This window comes from Delphinus delphis, chromosome 19 (assembly GCF_949987515.2).
Source record: "Delphinus delphis chromosome 19, mDelDel1.2, whole genome shotgun sequence".
Classification (NCBI taxonomy): domain Eukaryota; kingdom Metazoa; phylum Chordata; class Mammalia; order Artiodactyla; family Delphinidae; genus Delphinus; species Delphinus delphis.
Window position 1 is genome coordinate 54,255,417 of NC_082701.1, and position 20,755 is coordinate 54,276,171.

General features: G+C 37.9%; 1 protein-coding gene across 3 annotated transcripts in view; it reads left to right on the plus strand.

The window, feature by feature from the left end:
- The window catches only part of MAP2K4 (mitogen-activated protein kinase kinase 4), a 104,650-nt gene that overhangs the window by 28,840 nt on the left and 55,055 nt on the right, over window positions 1-20,755 (plus strand). For all 3 annotated transcript variants that reach the window (XM_059996577.1, XM_059996578.1, XM_059996579.1), the window contains one exon: window positions 1,927-2,029. In XM_059996577.1, the coding sequence (XP_059852560.1) occupies window positions 1,927-2,029 (103 nt within the window). The remainder of the gene's footprint in view (window positions 1-1,926; window positions 2,030-20,755) is intronic.

A 20,755-nucleotide genomic window follows, 5' to 3' on the forward strand; every position in this document is an offset into this window, starting at 1 on the left:
GATTCCCATTCAAAAAGGGAGAAAACTGAAGGTTCAGAGGAGTGAGCAAGCAGTCCCAAGCAATTTCAGAATCTAGCAGGGCCTGCGAATAGTCCTCTGCCTTTAAGTATTTCTTAAAGGCAAATTTCCAAGAAGTGAAAGAACATATTCATTTGAAGCTTCTTGTATATTGCTGAACCTCTCACCAGAGGTTACTTTTCTACCAGCAGTGTATTTTGCTAGTGATTCTTTTACCTGGTCACTCTGATCACCATGTTATCATTTAAAAAAAAATAAATGTATGTGTACAAAATAAAACCTCTAAACTTTCCCAATTTCACATGAACCAAAATTTTAACTGTTTTTGGTGTTACGAGTACCTTTCATAATTTTTTCTCAATTTTGCTTAGTTTTTCATACCCTTGCCAATTTTTCTATTTTTTCTTCATTTGTGTGATGTTTTTATATATTTAGAATTTCTGATTTTGTATTACAAGGATTTTCCCAAGTTTTCGTTTAATTTTTTAAAGGTTTTTTGGTAAATACAGAGTTTGCTTTTTTAATACAGTCAAATCTGCCATTTTTTGTGGAGTACCTTTTGCATGTATAGTTTGAATGTCCTTTCTCTACTTGCAGTCAAATAAAAATTATTTTAAAAAAATTTGGAACCCAAAAGGGCAACTTATGAGGAAAATTCATGTTGTACTATAGTTATGTCTGACAGTGAGCTTCTTAGGAACTGCCGTTATCCTGTAGAAAGGCCCATCCCTGAGAGCTGATCCAGCTCTTGTCCTGCAGTCCTGTCTGACTAGCATGGCACGCTCAGCCTTCACGTCTCGTGAAAGCACTGGGCTGAACAGGTTGAGCCCTCTAATCCATTTTCTGAATCCACTGAGGTGGGAAGGTGCTTGGATGGCAGAGATGTTGTTGGAATAGGTATTGATTGATATATGTATAATGAAGTGCGAAGAGTGAGTGCTAGGAAAAGTATCCTTAATATGTACATGAAACCAAGGTGTACTAAAAATGTGGGAAAACCCAACTCTGTTACAAAATTTCCATACAGTAGGCCCCTGCATTAATGATTTTGTAAGATTTATTGACATAGAAAAAAATATGGTCAGTGACTAGAGCATATTACAAAACAGTGTTGTGGTCCAATTTTAATTGTAGAGGAAAAGATAATGTCTCTATGTATAGAAAATAGTGTGCATTAGATAATGATTATTTTGGGGTAACTGGACTTTCAAGTGTATATACAAGTTTTTAAAACCCTATATATTTATAGGTGTATATATAATATTTTATACATTTTTGTTTCTTTATCTTTTCTGAATTTTCTGGCTTTTCTGTAGAGGACTTTTTTTTTTTTTGGTATAATATAAGGTATTGATACTTTCTCCCTTCCCGTACCAAAGAAATTGCCTCCCCAAAAATGATTATTTGGTATACCTGTGTTATTAACTTGAAGTTGACTGGACCATAATGCTTTTAGGCCATTATGATTGCAGAATGCTTCATAGTCTTCACTCAGTTGTTTATATTACATTCGAGGGAAAATGATTTTTATTAAACTAAGGAAGTAAAATGTAACACTGGAAAGATGCTAATATTTTAGTATTTTTCAATGTATCTGCTGAGGGGAATGATTTTTATTGTGGTGTTTTTACTTACAAAAGCCTTAGCATCTCTGAACGATATAAACTGGAAGCACTGAGCATTGTTTTCTGTTGTTTTGGAGATAATGAGTGATTTGTGGTTAGTAACAACTTTAGATCATTTTTATTTACTTTTTCTTAATTCTGAGCAATTCTTTGCCACCTTTCAAAATATTAATTATATGTTAAAGCAAAATTTTCTGCCTTTTGGAGTGAATTTCTTTTGCCCTCAGAATCCTACCTGTTTTATAGTACTTGAAACTTTTACTTTTTATTTGTTATTTCTTAGGTAAACGCAAAGCACTGAAGTTGAATTTTGCAAATCCACCTTTCAAATCTACAGCAAGGTTTACTCTGAATCCCAATCCTGCAGGAGTTCAAAACCCACACATGTGAGTATTCCTGGTAATCAAATAAAAGGCTCAACTCAAGCAAGGGTTTTAAAGTTATTGTGTTTTATGAATTTTTTCAAGTCGAGGGGTTGGTATTTCTGTTATCCTCTGGGCCATTTGAAATATTACTGTTTGAACTCAAATAGAAAGCTGTTGATTCTGTAGTCTGAAGTAGGCAAACACAATTTTCCTTTTTAAAGTTGACTTGAAGGGAAAGGAAGAGCTGAAGATGCAGTTACATTTATATCGTTTTAGTTTCTCTCTTATTGAACTCTGAGAATATTATTTTTACCTCTCCTTCTGAATTTCCAGTTAAGTTGTAAGTAGTATTTAAGAAAACTTAACTCTCTCCTGTAGATCTGCACAAATCATCCCCACTTACTAGTTGACAAAATAGATTTCCATTCTTAATATACTGAGTGTCTATAAGATTTCCATGTCATAGTAGATTGAAAGAATATGTACGTGTCAGTGATTTTTTTAAAAATTGACTCCCTTAATATTTTTAAATTAAAAAATAGAAATGATATTGTAGCATTTTACTGAAGAGTATTAGAAATATATTAGTTAATTTAAAACAATCTCGCCATAATAATATTTTACAGAAGCCTTTGAATCAAAGTGAAGTGAAGTATTAAATAATAATGTTTTCTTCTTCTCAAACCTGGCAAGAACATGAAGGGTCAAAGCCAGTGGATTTACATTTCTACTAATGTCCAGAAAAATAATTTTCACCTAGTTCTAATATTGAGAACTATAAAGCAAGTGGTGGAAGGTATGGTTTAAAAAGCTGTCAGAATCCATTATTTTATAGTTTTGTAATAATTCCTCAACAATCTGTATTCAAACTTTATTAGACTACAGATACATTTATTCTTCCCAAAGAGGCACATTTATTGCTGTTTGACATTTGGTATACATTGTATTTGCAAACAGTAACACATTGGTAGAAGGTAGACTGTCTAGCAGTAGGAATGTTGAAAATATTTTATTTTTAAAACATCAGTGTCTAGAAGAAAGCAGCAGATACGTGTGTCTGTACGCTCTTATGCTTACACCTATCACCTAAAGGGGAATGAAAGAGATTTTCAATAAAAACTGAGTGGCAGTTTATTTGCCTGGGAGTGGTGTCTGTCAGCTTTATTAGACTGCTGTCCACAATGAGACTTCTTGTCAGAGCTCAACCTTGTTACCTTCTCTGAATCATATTGAGGAAGGAAACTCTTAGTACTGCTTAATTAGTCAGAGCTCCAGCAGCAAGGAAACACTGTTAAAAGAACCTCCTTCCTCATTTCCTAGAATTTCTAGTGAAAGCTAGTACAAAAGAACTTAAAAGAACCTTAAAAGAACCTCCTTCCTCATTTCCTAGAATTTCTAGTGAAAGCTAGTACAAAACTAATTCTTGAACATATTCCATTTCTGTTGCCTTGGTTGCCAGCTGAACCACAAATTTGAAGTCTAAAAAAGAAGGATATGTAGTAATCGCCAAACTTAACAAATCTTTCTTTCTTTCTTTTTTTAAAAGCCCCCTTGGACAAAGAGAAAGACAACCTGATTTGCATTTAGAACTAGAAAAACATTTACATATTTGTACTCTCTCCCCATTAGACTTTCTTCATGTCTAGGGGAATTCATGGACAGAATCTTTTTTTTTTAAACAGTAAACAGGGTGGTGAAGAAAACGCTTTCTTCCAAAATTTGAGTCTATCAGGCTTTTTTTGGTTTTTCTTTCTTTCTTTTTTTAAACTACTTCATAATAATCCTGTAACCAGCTAGGTTTCTTATTTATCTCTTCCCAGAAGGTGTTAAAAGTTTGAGAGGACACAGTAATAGGCATCTTTGTGATAGAATCTTTGGAATTTGATTCTAGTATGTAAAAGTTTTAGACCCTGCCTTTGAGTTTTATTATTGCACTCGTCTGTTATCTGGATCAGGAACAGGCAACTACTAGTATTGATACTCATCAGAGACAGTTGTTTCCCTGCTTTGGGCAGCATATCTTCTCTACCTTCCCACTGCCTTCCACAGGGATCCTCTGTATTCTTCCTGTGTATTGAATACTATCAGGCACTAAAAACCACTGTTGATCCCTGCTTAGGATAAGTTTGCAATTAGAAGATATAACTTGCAGTAGGTGGAGGCTTTGAAAAAGATACCTCTATGCCATTTATATGTGTTTCCTTCTTTTAAAATTTCCTTGCATTCAGTTCTTCTTGAACTTTAGTTATAGATATAAATATAAAACTTTTTAAATGAGTTTAGGAAAAGATAAGATGAAATATAAGTAACTAATGAAGTTATGTCTCAGGGACTAGTTCAGATCCATCTGACATTTGATGTCTACTGGGTGCAGGATTCTGTGGACGATTAAAAAAAAAAAGATTAAGACAGTGTCCTTATTTTCTGAGAAATAGCAGTTTAAATAAACTTTCAAGAAGACAGAAATTCAAGAAGTAAGGCATAAGGTAATACAGATCAAAAGTCAAATGAATGGTGCAGGAGGGGTAAGAGCACTTCAGATAAACAACTTGGTGAAAAGTTTCACAAAGGAACAAGGTTTGAACTGGATTTTGAAAGCCCCCTAGAGGAGGTTGGTTAGGTGGAGAGAGGGGAGAATGGCATTCTGGTGAGTGTCAGCGCACGCTAAATTTGGGGACCATGTGTAGATCTGTTTCACTGTAGTGGAGATGTTAGTTATAGATTACCTATTTCTCTCTCACTTTCAGCATTTTGCCTTTATTCTTGGTGTTCTATAATTATGTGAGAATATGCTTAGGTTTGGATCATCTTTCTGTGTACCGGATGAATTGTTTTAGTTTGAAGAGTCACAAATCTTTTTCTGAGAGTTTCTGCTGCTTTTCTTTTGATAGATTCCTTCATGTTTTTCCTATTCTCTCTTCCGGAAATGTGTGTTATTTGGTTTTGGTATCTCTGAATTCTCTCGGTCTTTGACTTTTATATTTTCTATCTCTTTGTTTTCTTGCTTTATATTCTAGGAGATTTCCTTTATTTCCTGACCCTTCTATAGAATATTCTGTTTTGGGAATTGATTTTTTATTTCTAAGAGTTGATTCTGGCTTTTTCTTAGTATCCTACTCTTAATTTGTGGATGTAAAGTCTGGAATTTAAAAATTCTTTTCTATACTTTAGGTAATCTATTTCCTCAAGGGTCACTTTTTCTTTTGTCTTTGTCTTTCTCCTTTGTGTCAGCTTTTTTCCACATGTCTAGTAGTTCTTGGTTGTCCATTGATAGTTGAGGATGAGGAAATTAGAAGACTTATTGGAAGCTCTGGTTAGAGGCAGCCAACTGGTGGGCTTGACTTGACTTTTCTCTGAATGGTTTGAGTGCTGGCTGTTAGGCCAGGAATACTCTAGATGCCATAATGAGTAGGCCAATATTTGCCCTAGTAGGCATTGTTTTTTCCAGATAGCATGTTTGTTTTCTTTAGAGACATGCTCTCTTTTCATTTTGGGGCAGGTGGAAAGGAAAGGAGGAGCTGAGTAAACCTTTCTTCTGGAAAGAATTTTAATCGCTCTTCCATTTCCAGGCTTTTATACTTTCCAGCTATGAATCCTCTCTAAGGTTCTGTTGGGACCATTACCTATCTCTCGTCTCGGCGGCATGCTCCCCTCCCACCATGTGTTATGGGTGCTAGTTTTCTCTATTGCTAGTTTTTTTAACCCCTTATTATGGAAAGTTGCAAATATATCCAAAACTGGAGAGTGGTAGCTGAATCTCTATTATTTATCAGTCAGCTTTAGCCGCTTCAACAGTTAATATGGCCAATATTATTTTTGTCTATTCCTCTACCCTCCTTAGTTTTTTTTTTTTTTTTTGTCGGTACGCGGGCCTCTCACTGTTGTGGCCTCTCCCGTTGCGGAGCACAGATTCCGGATGCGCAGGCTCAGTGACCATGGCTCACGGGCCTAGCTGCTTCGCGGCATGTGGGATCTTCCCGGACCGGGGCACGAACCCATGTCCCCTGCATCGGCAGGCAGACTCTCAACCACTGCGCCGCCAGGGAAGCCCAACCCTCCTTAGTTTTAACCAAACCTCAGACATATTATTCCATCTATAAATATTTCAGGATGTGTTTCTAAAAGACAAGGACTCCTTTTTAAAAACACAATCATAATATTATCATTATATCTAGTAGGATAAATGATTCTTTAATATCATCAAATAAGTATTATAGATTACTTCATCACTTTTTTTTTTCAAGTTTGAAGCAGGAACTAAACAAGGTTTTACACTGCACTTGGCTGACAAGTTTTTGAAACTACTGTAGAGTCCCTTCCCTTGGAATTTATTAGTTTTGCTTTGTCTAGATATTTTTGTCTGCTTTCACGTGTTCAGAAATTTGTCTAAATCTCTGTTTCTTTATTGTTTATTTCCTTTAAAAAATCATTCTTTTCATTTGGGTCCTTAGAGAGTCAGGAGACAACCTGGTTTTTAATTGGTTTTTAATTATCATTGGTTAAAATTATAAGTATTTCCAACACATGAAAAAGTGAGTGTTAGAGACTCTTGTATCTGCTACCTAGATGTAAGAGATGTTAGCATTTTGCCATTTGGCTCTTTAAATGAAAGATTAAGCTGTAAAACTAAAGAGTGCAAGGAAAGACGAAAGGAAAAAAATGTTTGGCTACTTTTGACATTTCCATCAGGATTGGATTATGCTAGGCACTATATGTCTTTTTGATACCCCAAGGGTATTCTTATAAATGTGGCAGGCTTGTGCTAAAATCATGTTCTGTATATAAAATTTGACATGAACAGAAGTAGATAGTCCACTGCTGTGTTCTGTGCTTTCATCATGCTGAGTGATGTGCAAGTGCTCTCTCAGTGTGCTGAATCATTTAGAATGCACCAAATATGATTGTTATTCTGAAAGAACAGCCCTTTTATCTTCACAACGTATCAGGATTGTACAAGAAGAACCACCAGCTTAAAAGCTAACATTGGAAATAAATAATGATGAGTAAAGATACATTTGGGGGCTTAAGCTAAACATTTGGGAACCATATGTTGTAAATTTAAGGGGCTCTGTTTTGTTGAGACCAAGAGGATCTCATTTTTCTTTATTATATTTGAACAGAAAAAGGCTCAGTTGTGCCATAGAACATCTAGGAGGTAGTTTTAAAAGAAGTTTTGAAGTCCCCAGTTAATCACTAGTATTCTTTTTTTTTTTTAATTTATTTATTTTTGTCTGCATTGGGTCTTTGTTGCTGCACGTGGGCTTTCTCTAGTTGCGGCGAGTGGGGTGCTACTCTTCCTTGCGGTGTGTGGGCTTCTCATTGCGGTGGCTTCTCTTGTTGCGGAGCACGGGCTCTAGGTGCGCAGGCTTCAGTACTTGTGGCACGTGGGCTCAGTAGTTGTGGCTCGCGGGCTCTAGAGCGCAGGCTCAGTAGTTGTGGCTCTTGGGCTCTAGAGCACAGGCTCAGTAGTTGTGGTGCGTGGGCTTAGTTGCTCTGCGGCATGTGGGATCTTCCCGGACCAGGGCTCGAACCCGTGTCCCCTGCATTGGCAGGCAGATTCTTAACCAGTGCGCCGCCAGGCAAGCCCAATCGCTAGTATTCTTTTTTTTTTTTTTTTTTTTTTTTTTTTGCATTATGCGGGCCTCTCACTGTTGTGGCCTCTCCCATTGTGGAGCACAGGCTCCGGATACGCAGGCTCAGCGGCCATGGCTCACGGGCCCAGCCGCTCTGTGGCATGTGGGATCTTCCCGGACCGGGGCACAAACCTGTGTCCCCTGCATCGGCAGGTGGACTCTCAACCACTGCGCCACCAGGGAAGCCCCAATCACTAGTATTCTTAATTCCATGATGAGTCTACTCAGTAGAGCATCATCTTAAAACTCAGAACAGTAATTATAAATTACGTAGGCACTTATTGCTGGTTAAATTGTGGAAGCTTTATCTTTTAAACTTATTATCTTGGATTAACTGTTTGTTACTACTGGAGTCCTGGTTTCTATCCCAGCGTCATCATGGTCTCTGTGACCTTCAGTGTGTCACTTAACTCCGATTTTAGTTCAGGCATTGAATTAGGATAGTGACTTTCATTATTTTGTGTGGTGAATGGCAGGGGGTGGGGGAGAGAAAATGAATATGAACAGGAATGAATATGAATCAAGCCAGTGTTGTGCTCCTTTCCTAAAATAAAATCTTGTGCATGAGCCTGACAGGCTGTTTGTGGAGGTGGGAGAGAGCTCTGTGGTCTTGTCTACCTTCATTCCTCAAAATAGTCCCAGGACATCTCTGGTCAGTTCCTGAGTATGAAAACCATGAGTATACTTGAGCTTAAAACTTTTTTTCCATCTCTGAAATTTTTAATGTAATCATAGTCATTTGGAATCTCTACATTTCTGTGGTGGAGCCCTTTCACATAATGGCAGTAATTTTATGGTAGAAATATTTATAGGTACAAATTAGTACCCCAAATTTAAAAAGGCCAAATGTGTCAAATTCTGTGGGGTAATTACTTATTTTGGGCTGGTTTCGATTTACTGCTGCAAACTTTTTTTTCTTACTGTAGCAAAATATGCATAACATAAAATTTACCATCTTAACCATTTCTTAGTGGCATTGAATACATTCATGTTGTCGTGTATCCATTGCTACCATTCATCTCCAGAACTCTTTTATTTTCTCAAACTGAAACTCTGTATCCATTAAACACTAACTCCCCATTCCTCTTTCTTCTGGCCCCTGGTAACCACCATTCCACTTTATGTCTCTGTGAATTTGATCGCTCTAGGTACCTCATGTAAGTGGCGTTATACAATACTTGTTTTGTGACTGGCTTGTTTCACTCAACGTGTCCTCATGCTCTCCATCTGTGTTCTGGTGTGTGTCAGAATTTCCTTCTTAAGGGTGAATTATATTGTATGTGTATATGACATTTTGTTATCCATTGATGGGCATTACAGTGTTTCTGACTTTTGACTCCAGTGAATAATGCTGCTGTGTGAGATAATCTTTCAAAACTTGCATTCTTAAAGTTCAGAGGTATTTAATCTTTCCCTCAGTTCCATACTCCACCTCCATGCACCTGATGGTTGTACTTGGAGGGCAGTGGTACTAGGTGTGACTGAGCTGATTCTCTGTGTGGCCCTCCACCCTTGGAGAGTCACTAGTATAATTCTCCTTAAGCTGGACTCAGGTATTGGATGTTAATTCTGAAATATTTATTTAAAGAAATTAATGTGATAAATGCTGTTAAGTTGCTTGTCTCCCGAAAATGAACTTAGTTTTGGTGTTTTAAATCATCTTGATTCTTGAATCGGAGACTTAGACGTTAGAATATATAATCTGTAGTTCTTTACCTATAGTACTGCAAAGTTCTGCACTTTAAAGAAATGTCTGGTTGCTGTGCTTTAGATGAGTTTTCCAACCATTTGTAATCAGGCAGCAAGTTTTTGAGTTCTGATTTACTTCATAATGTTACAGAAGTCCTTTGCCTTTGTAGTGTAGGCATGTTTCTGGAAACTTCTGTCTGCTAATAAGGAATTCTGCTATTTAAAAGAAACATCCTCTCTTTTCAGAGTATTCTTTCTTATTATTATTATTTAAAATTGAGTCACAGTATAATTACATTACTGTTCTTGAGCAAATGTGTTTGCCCCAGAGTTAATAATTGCCTCATTTAATGGTTCACTGTGAATCTCCTCTCCACATAATTAACTACTTAGGTGATCTCTCAGTTCTTTTTTTCTAGAGTCATCTGTCTATCTATACAGTACTCTTGCTGTATTCTGGAGTGGTTGCACTTTATGGCTGGTGCCATTGTTTTGTGAATGCCTATGTTACTCTTCTGAATTTGATTCCCTGTTTCGGGGATTTCATGTTTTCTTCCTTCCTTCCTCCCTTCCTCTCTTTCTTCCTCTTTCTCTCTCTCTGTCTCTTTCTTTCTTTCTTTCTCTTTTTCAGTTTTTCTCTCACGTTTTGGGGGAGTATATCTCCTAACGGCTTCCTAAGATAAGTGTTTTTTCTTAGTAAGTAAGGTTTTTGGGTCTTTGCATGTCTGAAAATGCCTTTATCTAACCCTCTTAATAGATTAGTAGTTTTATTGACTATAGAATTCTGGGGTAGACATTTTTCTTCAGAGTTTTGAAAGCGTTGCTCCAGTGTTTCCAATGTTCAGGGGTTACTGTTAAAAACTTATATGCCATTGTGATTCTTGAACTTTGGAATATGACCTGTTTTTTTCTTTGTGGATGATTGTAGGATTTTGTCTTTTCCCCTGTGTCAGAAATCTGCTTTGGTTTTATTTTCCTTTTCTCTTCTCCTTCCTTTCTTCTTTCCTTTCACTGAGCTCTTGGTGGACTCCCTTAAACTAGAAACCACTATCTTTCATTCTAGGATATATGCTTTATTTTTCTTTTATGCTTTTGATTTTCTCCTGTTCTTTTTTTTTTTTTTTTTTTCCCTGTACGCGGGCCTCTCACTGTTGTGGCCTCTCCCGTTGCGGAGCACAGACTCCGGACGCACAGGCTCAGCGGCCATGGCTCACGGGCCCAGCTGCTCCGCGGCATGTGGGATCTTTCCGGACCGGGGCACAAACCCATGTCCCCTGCATCGGCAGGCGGACTCTCAACCACTGCGCCACCAGGGAAGCCCTCTCCTGTTCTTTTGATTTTCTCCTTTCCGGTAGCTCTCCTGCTGAAACTCCACTTTAGGTTTTGGACCTCTTAGTTTGAGTCCCTCTTTTTCTTAACTTTTTTTCTCCTTCAACTTCGTATGTATTTTCACTTTTTGTTTGTCTTTGGTTGATCCTTGGTTGTCTCACACACACATGCATAAAAGAGTCAACCAAAAGGTGATCGGAAGCTTTGTGATTTGCTTGGTGATACTCCCAGTGAGGAGAAGAAGAGGTGCCTGATTTTTTCCTTTGGAGAATTAATTACCCAGTGTCCTTTTTTGAAAAAGAAGTGGGCATGGATTAAACTCAATTGAGAGAATGATTACAGATTCTAAATGAATCAGAAAGAAAGAAAAAGTGTTATAACAGTGTTCCTAAATATTTAAATGCCTAGGCAAGGCACAAACACAGAATCACTAGACAGAGTAATGAATAACAACATTAAGGAGCTAGGAAAAGAAGAGCAAATTAAATCCAAAGTAAGTAGAAGAAAGGAAATAATAAAGATAAGAGCAGAAATTAATGAAATAGAAAATGGACAAATAATAGAGAAAGTCACAAATTCAAAAGTTGTTTCTTGGGATTCAATAAAAGTGATGAACCCCTAACAAGACAGATGAAAGAAAAGATTAAGTCCAAGTTATCATTGTCAGGAATGAAAGAGGGTAATCACTACAGATCCCACAGACAGTAATAGCATACTAAGGAAATATAATAAGTAACTTTATGCCAATAAATTTAATAACCTGAATGATATAGACAGATCCCTTGAAAGACATAAATAATAAAAACTAACCCAAGAAGAAATAGAAAATCTGAATACCCCTATATCTGTTAAAAATTGGATTTAGAGTGAAAAACTTCCACTTTCAAAGGAAACTTGGGGCCCCAGATGGTTTTCCTGGTAAATTTTATCAAACATTAAAGGAATAAATAAGACTAAGCTTCCACAAACTTTTTCAGCAAACAGAAGAGTAGGGAGCATTTCCCAGTTCATTTTATGAGTTCAGTGTAACCCTGATATCAAAACTGGAGAAGGATATTATTAAAAAAATACTACAGACCACTATCCCTCATGAACATACACTTGAAAATCCTCAACAAAATATTAGTAAATTGAATCCAACAATATATAGAAAGGATAATATGTCATGACCGAGTGGGATTTATCTTAATTTGACACTTGAAAATTATCAATATAATTCACTGCATTAATAAAATAAGGAGAAAAATGGCATAATCATTTTAGTAGATGCAGAAAAAACATTTAACAACATTCAATATCCATTCATTATAGACATTCTCATTAATCTAGGAAAAGAGGGGGGAACTTTCTCAGCTGTTTAAAGTACATCTATGAAAAACCTATAGCTAGTATCATACTTAGAGACAAAAGACTTAATGCTTTCTCCAAGATTAGTAATAAGACAAGAATATCTGTACTCATCAGTTCTATTCATTATTATACTGGAAGTCTTAGCCAGTGCAATGAGGTAAGCAGAAGAATTAAAAGACACGAAGATTGGAAAGAAAGAAGCAAACCATAGGACTTCCCTGGTGGTCCAGTGATAAAGAATCCGCCTTGCGGGCTTCCCTGGTGGCGCAGTGGTTGAGAGTCCACCTGCCGACTCAGGGGACACGGGTTCGTGCCCCGGTCCGGGAAGATCCCCCATGCCGCGGAGCGGCTGGGCCCGTGAGCCATGGCTGCTGAGCCTGCGCGTCCGGAGCCTGTGCTCCGCAACAGGGAGAGGCCACAGCAGTGAGAGGCCCGCATACCACAAAAAAAAAAAAAAGGGAATCTGCCTTGCAATGCAGGGGACATGGGTTCCATCCCTGGTCAGGGAACTGAGATCCCACATGCCACGGGGCAGCTGAGCCCGTGCACCACAACTACTGAGCTCGAGCGCCTCCACTGGAGCCCACGTGCCGCAAAGTACAGAGCCCACGTGCTCTGGAGCCTGCACGCCACAACTAGAGAGAAGCCTTCACGCCACAGTGAAAGATCCCTCATGCCTCAACAAAGATCCTGTATGCCGCAACTAAGACCCGATGCAGCCAAAAAATAATAATAATAAGTAAATAATCTAAAAAAAAATAGCAAACCAGTCTTTTTTTTTTTTTTTTGGTAGATGATATGACTATATGTGTAGAAAATCCTAGTTAATTTACAAAACATTAGAATTAAGTGACTGGAGCAGAGGTGCAGGGTACATGATCATTATTCCAAAATCAATTTAAAGCATATTAGTAAAGGAACACCTGAAAAGTGAAATTGAAAAAATGATTGTCAGAGAATGAAAAAGTATAAAATACTTAGTGATAAATTTAGTGAAAAATGCATAAGACTTCTACACTGAAACTACAAAACTATAATATGTTGCTGAGAGAACTTAAAGACCTAAATACATGGAATTTATATGGAAATGCAAAGGATCTAGAATAGCCAAAAGAAATTTTATAAAAGAATAAGTTGGAGGACTTAAACTTCAAGGTTTGCTATAAATCTACAGTAATTAGGGCTTTGTGGAAGGACATTAAGGATAGACAAATAGATCAACAGAATAGAATAGAAAGTCCGGTAGACAAACATAAAATCCATTTTAAAAATAAAATTTATATTGGAGTATGGTTGATTTACAATGTTGTGTTAGTTTCAGGTGTACAGCAAAGTGAATCAGTTATACGTACATCAATACTTATGTCCACTCTTTTTTTTTTTTAGCTTCTTTTCCCATATAGTCCATTACAGAGTATTGAGTAGAGTTCCCTGTGCTGTACAGCAGGTTCTTATTATCTATTTTATATATAGTAGGGTGTATATGTCAATCCCAATCTCCCAATTTATTCCTCCCCCATTTATCCCCTAGTAGCTATGTTTGTTTTCTACATCTGTGACTCTACTTCTGTTTTGTAAATAAGTTTATTTGTACCCCTTTTTTTAGGTAATCAATATCATGTGATATGTATCTTTCTGTGTCTGACTTACTTCACTCAGTATGACAATCTCTAGTTCCATCCATGTTGCTGCAAATGACATTATTTTGTTCTTTTTTATGGCTGAGTAATATTCCATTGTATATATGTACTGCATCTTCTATTTACAACAGCCAGGACATGGAAGCAATCTAAATGTCCATCAACAGAGGAATGGATAAAATCCACTTATTTTTGATCAGCTGCCTATACAGTTCAGTGGGGAAAAGGAGAGAATTTCCATGGTGAGGGAACAACTGGAAGAAGGAATGGAACAGAGTAAATCTTGATTCCTACTTTATGCCATACGCAAAAAGTAGTTTGAGATGGATCATAGATCTATGAGGAGAAATTCTATAAAGCTTATAAAAGAAAATATCCAAATCATATTGTGATCTGGCATAAGGAAAGATTTTTTTGACAGGACAAAGAAAGAAATAACTACTAAAAAATGATAGACTGGACTTTACCAAAATTTAAAATTTCTGCTCATCAAAAGCTTCTTAAGAAAATAAATAGGCAAGCTACATACTGGGAGAAAATATTCACAGTTAATATATCTGACAAAGAACTTTAGTAAATATAATGAAGTATAACACAAAACAAAGAAAAATATGGGCTAAAGACTTCACAGACATTTCTCCAAAGTGTATAGGAATGGATAATAAGTACATGAAAAACGTGCTTAACAGCATCATTAATTAGGGAAATGCATATTAAAACCACAAGGAAATACCATACATACTGTCAGAATGCATAAAATTTAAAAGACCATGCAGTATATTGGCAAGTATAGGGTGTAATTGGAATTCTCACATATTGTTGGGGAAGTAGAAAGTGGTATAATCACTTTAGAAAACTCTTTGATAGTTTCTTATAAAGTTAAACATACATCTACCCCATGACTCAGGAATTCTACTCCTTATTATTTACCCAAAATGAAAATGTCCTCAGAAAGACTTGCATACAAATGTTCATTAAAAACTTTATTCGTAATTGCCCTCAAACTAGAGACAACCCAGATGTCTAATAATGGAAGAATGGATAAACAAATTGTGGTATATAATTCAATGAAATTCTCAACAGTAAAAAAGAACAAAGTACTGATGCCCACAGTCACATTGATGAATCACCGAAAATGCTGAGCAGAAGAGACCAACACAAGAAAACACACCGTCTGATTGTATCTATGAAATTCTGAAGGAGGCAAAACTAATTTATGGTGGCTGAAATCAGACAGTGTGTGTCTCTGGAGGGGACTGAAAAGCATGGCTGAAGAGAACTTTCCAGGGTGATGGAATATCCTATATCTTGTTAGGGTTGTGAGATATAAGGGTGTACGTGTTTGTTAACTCATCAAACTCAGTACCTAATGGTTTGTGCATTTCACTATATGAAAATGATACTGCAATTACGAAAAGGCCAGAACAATAATGATAAAAATTATGAGTATATTATTTACTTTCACTAAACAGTACGTGTGGCTTTCTGTTCTTGTTCTCAAAGCACCTCTGTGTTTCATCAGTCACTTGATAAGTATATGCACCCTGTGTTTTTATTGGGTTTGGCTCCTGTGCCTGTGACAAATTTTGTTTCTGCCCATTTGGTTTCCCTTGTCATGATGTTTGAAAGAGACCTAGAGTGAAAAGTTAAAGAAGGTTATCAGGTAGCTTTTGAGGATTAATCTGGAACATTCATCAAGTCACATGAGGTGTGGTGTACACTTAAGTAGTTATAAGGTGCAGGGACATGTTGTCTTTACTGTGCTTTTAAAAGCACATTTACCGGTGGTGTTTGCTCCCCTCCCTCCCTCCCTCTCTTTCTGTCTTTTCTCTCTTTCTGTTTTTAAATATAGAAAAGTATAAAGAAGAAAACCAAAATGGCCCATAATTTTACTGTCCAGATAATTGATGTTACCCTTTAAAAAATGAGTAATATATGCTTCTAGTAAGAGAATTCAGTTGGTATCGAAAGTTATAAAATAAAAAGCTCCATGTCCTTAATATTGCTCTCTGAAGATATGACTTTATTATACAGTATAATATGTCCTTGCAGAAAAACTTGTTCATATATCAAAATATGTGATAATTTATATAAAACCATGAAAATATTTATACAAAAAGTAGTTTTATTATACATTGCTTTGTAGCTTGTTTTTTTTTCACAGTACATCTTGCAGATATTTCTAAATTAGCACATACCCTATTTTTCAGTCAGTTGTATACCTTTCATTGCATTTTATAGCCAATTTAGTTTATTTTCATTTTTAAATTAAAAACAGTGTTTTAAGAATAACTTTGTGTTAGTGAAATGTTGCATTTTTTTAAATTAAAAAAATTTTAATGATTATAGATTGACAGTTTTTGGCCTTTCTCCTATGTTAGGAGACTTGGAAGGCACAGCTGTGTCTTCTCAGCCCTGGCACCATTGACATTTTAGGCTGGATAACTCTTTGCTGTAAGGGCTGTTCTGTGTGCTGTAGGATGTTTGGCAGCACCTCTGGACTCTACTCGCTAGATGCTGTAGTGCCCCCCTCCCTCAGTTGTAAAAACCAAAAATGTCTCCAGACCCTTGGGTTGCAAAGTTGCCCCTGGTTGAGGACCACTGACGCACAGAGCATTGCAGGTACACCGGATGGTTGCCATTGCCTCTCCTGCTGGAGGAGCTGCAGAAGTCAGATACAAGAGACGTGTTCCTTCTTAGCTTGGGGTTTCAATGGGTGCAAAAAAGGGGAATGTAGGGAAGGGATATAGGGATATCTCATAGAACCCAGGGAGTGCATCAGAGTTTTGTGAGCGACTGACAGCTGTCAGAAACCAAAGCAACCCGATAGGTGTTCTGTCATATGTTCAGCAGCTGTTTATTGAATGTCTGCCATCTGCTAGTTACTGTGGTGGCCACTGGGTATTTCATGTTGAGAAAAAGAGATGTGAGTGCTGCTTCATGAAGCCTAAGGTTTAGAGGTAGACACAGACATTCAGCAAATGAATGAATGAATGAATGAAATTATAAATGGTATACCTGCTATTGAAGGACTATAACCCGATGCCATGAAAGAATGAAAGAGGGGCCTGATTTGGAGTGGAGATGGTGAAGAGATAGCCATGGAAGGCTTCTAAACCTGTGTAGCTTTTTACTAGGTTTGGGGAAGGGGCTGCTGATAAGAGTGTTCCAAGCAGAGGGAATAGCATGTATTTGTAGTTTCAAGATATCAAGGTGGGAAAGGTTCAGCTTTTTATGGAACTGAAAGAATGCCAGTTTGAGTGGAGAATAATTCAGTGAGAAGGAGAAGTGGATTTAAAGTAAGGGTGGAGAGGTAGTCATGGGCCAGATGATGCAGGGTCTTGTAGGCAGAGTTGGGGTGATGTACAAAGTGTAGTGGGAAGGTGTGGCATGTTAAAGGCAGGTGAGTGACATGATCTGATTTACATTCTGAAGTGATGATTCTGGCTGCTGTTTGGGGTATGCACTGGAGAGAGGCAAGAATAGAATTAGGGAGACCCAGCAAGGCTGTGGTAGTGTAGCTGAAATATATGGGTGGTGATGACATTGAGTTGACAGTGGAGGCAGAGGGAAATGGACAGATTCCGGAGATTTTGGGAGACAGCATTCACGGAAATTGGTAATAATTTGAATGTGGGTTGTGAAGAGGGGAAGGCATTCATAGTGACTTCCAGAATTCTGGCTTGAATGATGGGTTCAGTTGCCATTACTGATGGGGGACCACTGGATGGGTCTGGAGCTTCAGTGGACAAGGGAGCACAGAAGAGCAAGAGTTAAGCTTTAGATGTGCTAAATGTGAAATGCTTGTGAAATATCCTATCAGAGATATCAAGGAAATAAACATGACACATAGTCTGGTGTCGAAAATAAGAGTCTGCTGTGCAGAGAAAAGGGTACAGATTGGAGATAAAAAGTTGAGAGTTGTCAGCATATAGATGATAACATTGTCTAGGAAGAGAGTGTATCTTGATGAGACCATTGGGTCCAGGGCTGAACCCCAAGGAAATCTGATGCTCAGAGGCTGGATACAAGAGGAGCAACAGGCTGAGACAGGAAAGACGTTTGAGAGGTAGGAAGCAGATCCATAGAGGGTGATGTCATGGGAACCGAGCATCGTTTCCAAGGGCGCGGGTGGGGGGGTGGTCAGCTAGGTCTAATGTTCTGAGAGTACTGGTAAGGCTGCTTTGCTAGTGATGACTCCTGAGATGCCCTTTTAAACTACTCTGATTTCTTGTAATACTTGGGGGGATGGGGTTTTAGCCACCAGTGGAGATTGGAGCCCAAATAGGGAAAGGATCTTATGAAAACTTGTAACCTGTTGGTTTAGGGCAGCTTTCCTAACCTTTTCTATAAGAAGCACAGCCAGAAAAACCATTTCGGCGGTATGCTTTGAGCATAGGTGAGAAACATCAGCTCTTAGGGAATAGGCAGCAAGATGTAAACATGAATGTTTGTGTGTTCTATTACTGTCTTCCTGGTTGATTAAAGAAAAAGTGCTTTCTACTTCATACGTCAATACTACTTCAAAATACTGCAGATTTGTACAATTAATACCTTCTGTTCACTGAATATGGATATCAAAAGTTGAATGTTGATCTCTGGAGTCTTTGAGCGATTCTTCTAGAAATCTTTCTTTTTTCAGTTTTTCCTTTTGCCTCATCTTAGGTCTTAGCAAAGATACTCATTTTGTTAGTAGTGCCAGGAAGCAGGCAGTTTCCATGGCAACTGACAGATTGCATTTACTGTGGAAATTTCCGGGATTGACAGAGCTGCATTGCAGAAGGATGCATAAAGCAGTATTCATCTAGAGAGCCTAACAGCATGGACACAGAAGAACTGTTGCAGTGCTGTGCAGGGTATGTGTTATGTTTATTTTCCTGTCTCAGGAGGATTACGAGTTCTGAGGAGAGGGTAGAACAGCTTGAGGCATTTTAGTATATGCTGGCTTGCTAAAATCAGAGAAACTTTGGGAAAAAGGAGGAAAAATAATTTGGGAAGAAAGATGTGTTTGATAGCATTGGGAGGAAATCAAGATGAAGATAAATGAAGTAGAAGAATGTGATAACGAAATAAGAGGAGAAAACACACTTCAAACTGATTAGATAATAAAGGGGTCTTACAGATGGTGGTTCTAGACACAAGAAGATATTTATTTATCAAAGGAAAATTAGCAGGCGTTGGCAAGCTCAGGGAATCACGTTCTCCTGTACGGGAAGGATAATGCTGGTAAGGTAGTGAGCTGCTGCCTGCTGAAGGGTGATGCGCAGCTGTGAGGGCTGCTCTGGGTGTAGGCAGGTTTGCTGCTGCCTCGTGTACTCACTTCCCTGCACGCAGGGAGAGTCAGGGAAGGGTCCTTAGATCCTCAGTCCTACTCCCTGTGGATTTGTGGAGGAGTTTTAAGAAAAAGCCTGAAATGTGTCTCGAGATTAAATTCTGGAAATAAAACTATAGGACTTGGGTAGATAATTGGAATTTCTTATCCTCCAGAGCATGATTGTAAATTTGAAAGAGAAATGATATGAAAAATAGATAGGATTTAGATCATTTAAATGATAGGTGATATCTAGCTGACTAGATGTCATGTAGGTTATGTAGTCAGCAAACTACAGCTCATGAGCCAAATGTAGCCTGCTGCTAGTTTTTGAAAATAAAGTCTTATTGGAATGTAGCCACACCCATTTGGTTACACAGTTGCCACAGAGACTTCTGTAGATGACAAAGCCTGAAATATTTATTGTCTGTCCCTTTACAGAAAAGTTTGGTGACTTGTGATTTAGATGGTGTATTGGATTCCTAGGGCTGCTGTAACACATTCCCACAGACTTGGTGGCTTAAAGCAACAGAAATTTATTCTCTAGGGTTCAGGAGGCCAGAAATTCTGAAGTCAAGGTGTTGGCAGGGCTTGTGCTTCTTTGGAAGGCTTTAGAGGAGGATCCTTCCGTCCTATTCCTAGCTCAGGTAGCTCCTGGCGTCTCTTGGATTTTGATAGTATAGCTCCAGTTGCTGCCTGTCCTTACTTCCCTGTCTCTGTTTCCTTTTCTGTCTCTTTTAAGGACACTCATCATTATATTTAGGGTTCACCCTAATCCAGGATGGTCTTTTCTGGAGACCATTTTCTTAATTACATCTGTAAAGATAAGGTCACCTTCTGAGATTCCAGATGGACATACCTTTTGTTGGGGCTACAGTTCAGCTCACTGCATATGGTGTTAAAGAACTGGGTTTTGGCTTCTTAGACTACATTCTGTGTTAAGAAAAGTCAGTTCCTGGCAGATTTCCTTTGGAAACCTGTGAGGCATATCCTCTGAAGTAGACTTGTTGACCTGCTGGAGAGGGTGTTAAATTTACTTTTCAAGGACCAGACAATACAGACATAGTTAAAAATCATAGCAGACAGCCTCTGTGATGCAAACAGAAGCAGCTGGGTAGAGGTAGTACTGGAATATTCGCAGGAGAAAAGGTACTAAAATATTCACAGGAAACCATGAGCATTGTCTAACGTTACATGTCTCCAGCAGTCTCTCAACTCCCACCCCCTAAAAAACAACAAAGTGAATCTGGAAATTTAATGAAAGGTAGTTGGAACCAAAATGAGAATCAGAATTTTGAGAGATTAGACTCATGACTGGATTATGACAATGGGAAATACATATATGATTTAAAATAACTAGATTCCATACATGAGTAGAGTGAATAGAGCTGTAAGTTTGAGACTTGACTCTGGTTAGAGAGCCTTTGTATCATTATAAGAGCATATAGACTGTTGGCTAGGCAGGCGAGGTCTGTGATGTTTCCTCTTACCTTCTGAGCACATTTATAAGCCATAGTAATGACAGATCTCTATCCTCGCATCCCTTGGAAGTTTCATCTAGCATATTTGGGTATATTTGGAAATGTTTAAGCAGCGATGCATGCCCATGCTGAAGAATCAGATGGAGCCAGGAGATTCCAGGGTGGGTGCTGGAGCTGCAGAGAAAATCCTCCTCACTCTGTGATCTCAGGGAACCCTAGTGCCTGCATCCTCAGCTGTACACCTGAAAATGAAGCCCCTGGTGTAGATTTGATGGAGATAATTACCAGCAGAATTAAGCAAAGATGGTTAGAAG